At 62.6% G+C, this 8894-nt stretch overlaps 1 protein-coding gene across 1 annotated transcript; it reads right to left on the reverse strand.

The window, feature by feature from the left end:
- Positions 1–1301: 1301 nt before the first annotated feature.
- On the reverse strand, positions 1302–8287 carry SNORC (secondary ossification center associated regulator of chondrocyte maturation). The gene is made up of 4 exons (XM_060015475.1): positions 8158–8287; positions 7660–7791; positions 1561–1743; positions 1302–1466 (listed from the first exon to the last, which is right to left on the reverse strand). Exons 2-4 carry the CDS (start codon positions 7730–7732, stop codon positions 1357–1359), a joined length of 366 nt encoding a protein of 121 aa, XP_059871458.1. The 5' UTR covers positions 7733–7791; positions 8158–8287; the 3' UTR covers positions 1302–1356.
- Between the last annotated feature and the right edge of the window lie 607 nt (positions 8288–8894).

The following is an 8894-nucleotide window of genomic DNA, read 5'->3' on the forward strand; positions in this document are numbered from 1 at the left end:
GGAGTGTGAGTGGGTACCACGTGTGGCCACCTGGCGTATCCAGGAGAAAACTGGTCTTAGCCAGAACAGGTAGTCAGGAGCTCAGAGAAACCAAGGAGGCCAAAACAACTGCTAGAGACAATGGTGAAAAAAAAAGAGGAACAGCTCACTCCACCAGCACTCACTCAAAAGGATCCTCTTGTGGCCCAGGTGTTAAACCATCAGTGGGGTTTGCAGACAGTGCTCCCTCTAGGCCTTAGGGTCCTCACTCCAAGGGTCCTTGGAGGATGGGGACAGGACGCAGTTCTGGCTTCTTTCCTGCTGCACCCAGAGCAGGTAAGCCACTAATTTAAATCCCTCTCTCTAAATGATAAAAGTTAGGCTTCCTGGGAAGTATGGAAGACAGAGGGCATGACCAAGGACTCAGTGCCAGGGCCAAGCTGGGGCGTGGCACGGCTGGGTGGTTCCTCACCCCTCATTCAGCTGCCATAATTTCAGGGTTGAAGTGAAAAGAGATGAGCTTGAAAAGCCTTTTTGTTTTCTTTCTCTAAACAAACAGCCGTCCTGCGTGGGGTTGCCCGCTCTGCCCGAGGCTCCGCGAAGCCCCCTGCACAAGCTTACACAAGCCAGGGGAGGGAGGCGGTCTGGGGCTGTGGGTTGGGGAGCCAGAACAGGGGCCCACAGCACCCGGGATTCACCCCTCTGCTCATTCGCTCCTTGGGCTCCCCGAGGAAGAGGGGCCCCCAGGAGTCCTGAGGGTTCAGGTCTGGGGCTCAGAGCCTGCAAATAGCGCGCTGGCTGCCAGAGGCAGAAGACGCCCCCCACCCCCAAAGTCACTGGCCTCTGGTTGGGGAGCCGGGACAGCCCAGGGTCCCGCGGACCCCACCATCACCCAGCGAGGCGCAGAAAGCAGGACGGCGGGCCCAGGGCAGGCCGCTGCCTCTCCTGCCCTCGGGGCCTCACGCCGGTCCGCGCTCGCAGCGCTCCAGGGCCGGAGCTGAGGGGTCTGCAGAGGGCAGGGCCCGGGCAGTTTGCGGGACGAGCAGGGGTCTGCGGCACGGCGACTCCGCGCTCCCAAGGCCTCGCCGAGAACTCTGGCCAGAGAACTCCGCACGCCCCGCTCACGCACACCGGCGGCCTCCGGCGCACGCGCATCGCGCACGCACCCGCGCTCCTGCGGGGCCCCGGCGCACGTGCGCTCACGCACGCGCGCGTGTGCGCGCGTATGCGCGCCTCGAGCCCCGAGCACGTGCACGTCGCCTGCCCCCACACCCCCACCCCGCTCGCCCACACACTCACGCGCGGACACATGGAGACACGGGAGCGCGCACCGGGGGTGGCGCCGAGTCGCGCGGCGGCGCGGCCCCTTTATTCGCTTCAGGAGGCGGAGAACTTTCTCAGCGCGACGACCACGAGCGCCAGTACCACGCAAGTGGCCAGCAGGGCGGCGATGACGATGGCCGCGATGGCGCCGGGTCCCAGCGAGCCTGCGGAGGACGGAGGGCCGCGTTAGCCCCGAGGCCCGGCCCCCCTCCCACCCCTTCCTCCCGGCCCGCCCGGACCCCGCGCCCCAGCCCGTACCGCCGCCCTGGTCCAGATGCTCCCGCGCGGTGCTGTCCTCGGGGCTTGGCGCGGCGGTGGGCGCGGGCGGGCCGCTGACCGCCGGCTCCCGGGCGGGGCTGGTGCTCTCCACGGGGCCTTCTCCCGACGGCAGCTCGGCGGGCTCGTTCCACAGGGTGGGCACGGGCTCCTGCGGGCCCTCGGCTGCAAAGCCAAGGACAGGTGTGGGGGCCTGGGCGGCAGGGCCGACGGAGACGTCGCCCCCGCCGTTGACCGGCTGGGAAGGGGCGCTGAGTGCCGGGCTCTGGGGCACAGCGCGGTGCTTGCCGCTTCACAGGTGAGGCAACGGAGGCCGAGTGGCCCACGTGTGGCCCCAGAGCCTCCGCTGGGGTCAGGCCACCCCTGCCATGAGAGGACAGGTTGATGGGGGAGGAGGGCACTGAGGGACCAACAGGCCCACTCGGGAGGAAGCTGGAAGAACTTCGGGCTGGCAGCGAGCTTCAGGGCAGGGGGGCAGGGGGAGGCAGGGCACTTCGACACCCAGCAGAGCCTGGGGCCCCCCATCTGAACTGCTGGGCTCTGTAGGTCCTGGGGAAGTGACACTTGTAAAGGGTCCTTTCCCCGCACCCGCACAGGGCAGCCCCAGGGCAGCCTTCACCCTGGAGAAGGCGCCGAGAGGGTGAGGCATTGCCCTCTCCAGGAACCAGGGTTCCTGCTCAGCGCGGCCGGTGAGCAAATATGGCCCACTGCCGCAGGAGGTGGAGAGGAGAGGCCTGCCCCACACCCCAGGGGCAGCCGGCCCCACACCCCAGGGGCAGCCGGCCCTGCTGCTTCTCGGCCCTAACCTAGGCAGAGTGGAGCAGCCCCCAGGGCCTGGGGTCTAGCGCCTGCACATGCGTCCACGCGCCCCCGAGTGTCTGAGGCTTAGAGCGCAGGGGCCTCTCTAGCCTAAGAAACTGTGATGCCAGCACGTTGCTGCCTCCAGACAGAACAGGGCCAGAGGGGTGGGCAGGGGTGTCTGTGGTCAGTGTTAAGGGAAGCCCCAGGAAAGGGTAAGCCCTCAGCCCCGCACTAGCTGGGGCTCCGTCAGCACATCAGTCTCCGGGCAGCGTTTTCTGCAGGAGCCTTTCTCTGCTCATGGGTTGGGGGTTAGCAGGATTTAGGGTACCCAGGGGCCCCAGAGAACGAGAGGGACAGGCTGAGAGGCCTGCGTGGTAACCCCAGGCAGCCCACACCAACTTTGCTCCCCCGTCAAGGATCCTAGCCTGAGGAGCCTCGCAGCAACACCCCAGCCCTGAGTGATCTCCCTTGTGAGCCAGGGATGCTAGAATGGGCTTGCCGGGCATCACAGCGCACCGTCTCACTGATACCAGCCGCTCTGTGGTCGGCCAAGAAGACCAAGGCTCAGGTTAAGCTGAGGTGGGCGCTGTGCTGGTAGTTACGTGCTGCTGGGGATTGAAGCCCCGGAAGAGGTCGTGCTTCCCGAGAAACTTCTGGGAAGTTGTGGTTCCGTCAATACAACCCTGGCCAGCCCACCTGCGGTCCCTGGGGCACATTTCACGCTTGGGGGCTCCACCCCTGAGAGCTCCCCCAGAGCACAGACAAGCCAGACCCACACCCTGCTTCCAGGCTCACCAGCTCCTGGAGAGGGGCCTGCTCTGGGAAGACACAAAGGTACTTCCAGGGTTCTTCTGCCAACGTGTCCACCCGAGGCAAATCATGAGTAAACAGCCAAACCCAAATTCCAGGGCAGCCTTAAAATAACTAGGCTTTCACAAACGTTAAGGTCACGAGAGACAAAGAAAGGGTGAGTTGTTGTTCCAGGTTAGGGACTAAGGACTAAGGACAGCACGACGCACCGTGCGTTCCTGGGTGGAACATTATGGAGTCCACTGGTGAGCTATGAATAAGACTGTAGTTCAGGTGACAGTGCTGCGTCAGTTTTCGCTTCCTGGTTTGGATAACTGACTCTGCCTATGTAAGAGAATGTCCTTGTCCTTAGGAAGTATTTAGGGACAAAGGGGCATGATGTCTGCAACTTAACTGTCAAAGGTTCAGCAATCAGATAGGTAAGTGAGTAAATAGAGACAGGAAGACGGTGAGAAGAGCAACTATGGCAAGATGTTGGCGGTCGGTGAATCCAACCGAAGAGCCTACTGGAGTTCACTGGATAATTCTTATACTTTTCTGTAAACTTCAGATCGTTTCATGACAAAATTTTACAAGGTCCCCAGCTCCCAGGCCCTGCCCCTGGTGCCTCTCCCAGGCCTCAGCTGGATCAGTTCTGAGGCTCAGCTTACAGGCAGGGACCGCTGTCATATTCCCAGGCCTGTGCCCCTTTTCAGAAACAGCGCTGGCAAGGAGGCCTCTCAGGGGCAGGAGGCCCCTGCACCTGCTGTGTGGAAGCCTCCCTCTCCCAGGGCCCAGGCTGAAGCAGTGCTGGTGTGTGGGGGCCACCACCTGTGAGGAAGGGGAAAGTGACTCTGTCAGGCCTCCCTTGTCACTGCCTGGGAGGGCTGGGGTCTGCAGCCTGCAGCTGCCATGGAAGGCTCCAGGCCCTAGGCATGCCTGCCTCAGGCTCTATGGGGCTGAGCAGAAAAAAGGCCTGGGTCTACCCACCGCTTGGCAGGCCCTGAGGTCTAGGGCTCACAGACTGCCTGTCTTCCAGATAAATGAACAAACCACTGGTCCCCACTTGCTCGCCACACGCCCAAGACAGAGTGGCAGCCAGGCACCTCCCTGTCCTACCACCACCAGCCAAAGCTCACCTCCAACTGCCGGGCCTCTGGCCAGAGAGGCCAGCACAGGGCTACTGGGTATCAGGGCCAGCCAACCTGGTGGCGTCCAAGGAGTCAGCCCCAAGCTCAGGAAGAGGAGTGCCGGGCTCCACACCCCCTGGAGGGCAGGGGCTCACTCCCAGGAACTAGTGGTCACCCTCTGCCCTTTGCCAGAGCCCGGGAGCCATCTCTCGGGGAGAAGGGCCCTCTGAGCAGGGTACTTGGAGACCCACCCAGACCTTCTCCCTGTCTGCCCCCAGTGACCCAGCCTCACCCTGTTCCTCCCCACAGAAGCCTGGACCCTCCCTGCCAGACACACCAGCCCAGGCCCCCTCATCCCTGCTGTGCGCACCCCCTCCCGCCCCTTCAAGACTCTGCCAGTCTCTGAAGCTTGATGGGCTGAATCCATTGGCTTCCAATCAGGAGGGCTGGGTCCAGATCCCAGCTCCACCACAGCCTCACCCTGGGACCACCGCGGACTGCCTTGGCCGCCGGCCTTCACTTCCCGACCTGTGGAATGGGAGGTGGACCGTGCCTCTCGCAGCCCTCGCAAGGTGGTGACTGCTGTCACGGCCATCGTCAGCTGCTGCCTCTGCCCTAGGGCCTTTCTGGCCTGGGCACCATGGCCCTTGCCCCCCTGCGGGCTTTGCGCCTGCTGTAGCTGACCATCGCCGGGAGACCCCCAGGGGCGGATCCGGGCTTCAAGGATTCATCTGCACCCACGCAGCCAGGGCCCAGGGCCCAGCCAGCTCCCTGCCAGCCCAGGCGGGTGCCCCAGCAGCACACATGGGCCAGAGCCACAGCCTGTGCTCAGTCACCAGCCCTCCGGCAGAGGAGGTGCAGGCATTTTCTTGTCCTCGTCTATGTGCCTCCGTATTCTCTCAATCTGCTGTAGTCAGAGGGGGAAGCCAGTCTGTCCCCCAGATCTATCCTTCCTGGGAGCCATGAGCAGAAGCCGTTGTCAGGGAGCTTCCCCACAGCAGGCCCCATCTGAGGAGGGGGAAAGATGGAAGAAAGAAATGCCAGGCAGAGGGACTGGTATGCGGGCAGGCGTGGACGGCGAGCAGAGACGTTAAGCGAGGACGGAGAAGGGAGGACAAGGACCGGAGTGAGCAGCAACCGGCAACTCCGCGCGCAGACTGAGAGGCCCGGAGAAGTGGGCGCCTCGTGACCCTGCCACGGGCCTGGGCACCGTGGGCTCTCCTCCAGCCCCACCGCCTTTCGGTAAATAAACTTGTTTAACGCTCAGTCTGACCACTGGGCCCGGAGGCCAGGCGCCCAAGCTCACAGACAGCCTTTGTGTGGCCGTGAAGGGCCTTTTCATCCCTGCCCTGGCCTCCCGCCCGCTCAGCCTGGCCTGCTCCCCCCACCTCGGTAGCTGTGGCCACGGGCGACCCACAGGGAGGGCAGCAGGCCGCTCCCTTCCCGCCTGCCTGCTCAGGACCCCAGCCCAGGGAGCAGCAGGCCAGGGGCCTGTGGGGCCTGCTGCACACCTGCTCTGAGCCTCCGGCCGGGGGTGGGGCGGCCAGGAGCCTCCCGAACCCACTCCCTCCCAGAGCGGCAGGGCGAACCACAGCCAGCCGGAGCCCCAAAGACTCCGGGGTGGGGCTGGCCTGCCTGCCCTTGGTAGGACACATGGAGGGGACTCGGGAGGTGAGGCCAGGTGAGGTCCCGCTGCCGCCAGACACGAGGCTGTCCCCAGGCATTCCTGCGGCGGCAGACGCAGCCCACCCACCCGGGCTGTGTGTGCACAGTCTGGTCCAGCGCCTCTGGCCGGCAGCCTGGCTGGGAGGGCTGGCTGCATGGGGACCAAGGAACGACAGAAGCTGCCCACACGGCCCCAGACCCCGGGCAGACGGACGCCAGCACCTTCACCTCCGCCCACTCTGACCACCAGGCGGGAAAAGCTTTTCACTGGGGTGGGTGGGGTATAAGGGAGCCACGGGAGACGCCACCCCACTTTAGATCACTTCCCCGATTCCCTGGGCACCACACCCGCCCCCTGGCTTGCCCAGCTGTCCCCTCCCACCAAAAGGGAGGCTGGATGCTTTCCTAGCTGCACGAGGAGGTGCTTCTGCCTGAGACTACCCTGCACCCAGCAGAGCGGCTGGGGATGTTTTCCTCCTAACATGCGCTGAGCGCTACCAGCTGCCTGGCCCGTCCTGAAAGCTCACGTGTGTGAACTTGGCAGACCTACAGGCTCCTGCGAGAGAGGCAGAGGCGCTCTGGTTATCGCCATGGTACAGCAGAGGAGAGGCACAGAGAGGCTGAGAAACAGCGAGGAGGACAGGGCCAGAAACGAAGCCAGCCTGCAAGCTTCTTCCTAGGGTGTCTAGAGGGAGGCCGGCAGGCCCACAGGCTCCTCGCCACCCCACCCCGTTTCCTCCCGTGTTCGTGCCTGAGTGTGTGACCATAAGGGTCCCCCCGGCCTCGCATCCCCCAGCAGCTCTCCCAGCACCACATCCACACGATGGTATCACAGCCTCCCTCAGATCCACAGACACTCCCCCGAAACCCATGCCGTGGAGGGTCTCCAAGGGGCCCCCCCCAGCCGCACATTTCTCCAGCCCCAGGACTGCCCTCAGGAGCCCCGAAACACCTCCCTTTGGCCCACCTCACGGCCATCAGAGATGGCTTTCTTCCAGGAGGAAGACCACCCATGACCCGTCTGTGCCTTTTCTCGCTCAGGCTTTGAAGCCCCACAGCTGTGCCCAGGACAGGGGCTCAGGTCCCAGGAGCCTGCCAAGCCAAGCCTGGTGGGACCCTTCTCGCCAGACCCCAGACCCAGCCATTTTCAGCCTCAGTCCAGCATCCTCATGGTTTTACAGAGGGGTCTCTCGCCCTGTGCTCCCTCTGGAATTTTTCCCAAGATGGAAACAGTACCTGGGTCTTCACTCTCAGAGGACATTTCAGAAAACCAGCAGAGAAGGGCTTGCAGGGCTTGACAAATAAATGGTAGGGCTGTGTTCTTACATCTAGGGGCCTGGGGCCTCCGCCCCTCAGCTGCTTGCCTGGTGCCCCCTCCTGACTCCCAGATCTGAAGGCCTTCAGATTTTAGGGTGCTGGAGTAATCCCCACGTACCCCAGGCAGCTAATGTCCCTGGCCCTGCTCCCCAAGTCACCCTCCTACTTCAGAGGTCACCATCTCTATGGCTAACGATTCCCTGAGGCCTCGGACGCAGCCGCTGCCAGCCTGTCCTGGGGGAGCCCTTCACAGAATCACCCCCAAACTGCCACCCCATCTCCTGTGAATGGCCTTGCTGGTGGGCATTAGAGATTCTGGCCTAAGGTACTTCTTAGCCTTGGGAGGCTGGTGGTAGCAGAGCCCAGGGGGCACCCTTACCTGTGAGCACCGCAGGGGCCAGGACCCCGGAGAGGAGCAGCAGTGCCATGCGCAGGGCCAGACAGAGCGCCATCCTGGCCCGTGAGTGAGCGCGGCCGGCGAGCGGGATGCACGGAGGATTGAGCTGGTTAACTTCAGGGCAGAGGGAAAGAGGCATCAAAGGGCTGGGAAGGGTTTCATCAATGCAAACTCTGTCCTCCTGGGACACCGTGCCCGCCCCCCACACATGAAAACACACACACACACACACACACACACACACACACACACACACACACACAGAGCACAGCTTACAGAACTGACGGCTTTCCTGAACTCTGCAGCAGCCCCACCCTCAGAGAGGGAAAGAGGAAATTGCTCTTTCCCGCTCTCCTCTCTCTCTCTCTCTCTCTCTCTCTCTCTCTCTCTCTCTCACACACACACACACACACACACACACACACACACACCTGGGCCACTGAAAGTGAGAGAATCTCAACCTCCATGCGCAAGACTCACCCAGGGAGCTTGATAAATGCAGATGGCCCTGGCACTTTGTTTCAGTGGGTCGTGGATGGGCCCAGGAATCTGCATTTTAGTGCTCAAGGCCCAGGCTTGGGAGACTCCAACCCTAGGCTGGCAGCACTGATGAGGGCCAGGTTCTGCTCACGTTTGGGCTCTCGATGCCTGGCAGGGAGTGGGCACACAACAACCCTTGTTAAAGCAGCATTTTTCTTTTTTGTTTTTTGCAGTACGCGAGCCTCTCACTGTTGCAGCCTCTCCCGTTGCGGAACACAGGCTCCGGACGCGCAGACTCAGCAGCCATGGCTCACGGGCCCAGCCGCTCCGCGGCATGTGGGATCTTCCCGGACCGGGGCACGAATCCGCGTCCCCTGCATCAGCAGGCGGACTCTCAACCACTGCGCCACCAGGGAAGCCCTAAAGCAGCACTTTTAAAGCAGTTTCCATCCAAACCTTCTGGCAGCTCTAGTCTCTCCAGAAAAACTCATGTCATAAAACGCCTTGTGTCCCTTCTTCTTGCTCTCTGTTCTCCTAGGTACCTGGGACTTGAAATACCACCTGTGTGTTCATGACACACATTTCCGACCCAGTTCTGGCCCAGAACTTCAGCCCCATCGCCCACTGCCTCCCGGACAGCCCCAAGGGTACCTAATGAGCATCTCCAACTTAACGTGTCCAAAACAAACCTTGACTGCACTGCCTCTCCAGCCCTGCACAGTAGTTAAATCCCAGTC

This window comes from Delphinus delphis, chromosome 7 (assembly GCF_949987515.2).
Source record: "Delphinus delphis chromosome 7, mDelDel1.2, whole genome shotgun sequence".
In the NCBI taxonomy this organism is placed as follows: Eukaryota; Metazoa; Chordata; class Mammalia; order Artiodactyla; family Delphinidae; genus Delphinus; species Delphinus delphis.

What these genes read in the sequence shown, in the direction of transcription:
- SNORC (XM_060015475.1), bottom strand. Translation starts at nt 7,732, where the DNA reads ATGGCGCTCTGTCTGGCCCTGCGCATGGCACTGCTGCTCCTCTCCGGG. An exon ending in GGCCCCTGCGGTGCTCACAG is followed by an intron (nt 1,744 to 7,659) that starts GTAAGGGTGCCC and finishes TTGGCTTTGCAG; the next exon opens with CCGAGGGCCCGCAGGAGCCC. An exon ending in GCATCTGGACCAGGGCGGCG is followed by an intron (nt 1,467 to 1,560) that starts GTACGGGCTGGG and finishes CGTCCTCCGCAG; the next exon opens with GCTCGCTGGGACCCGGCGCC.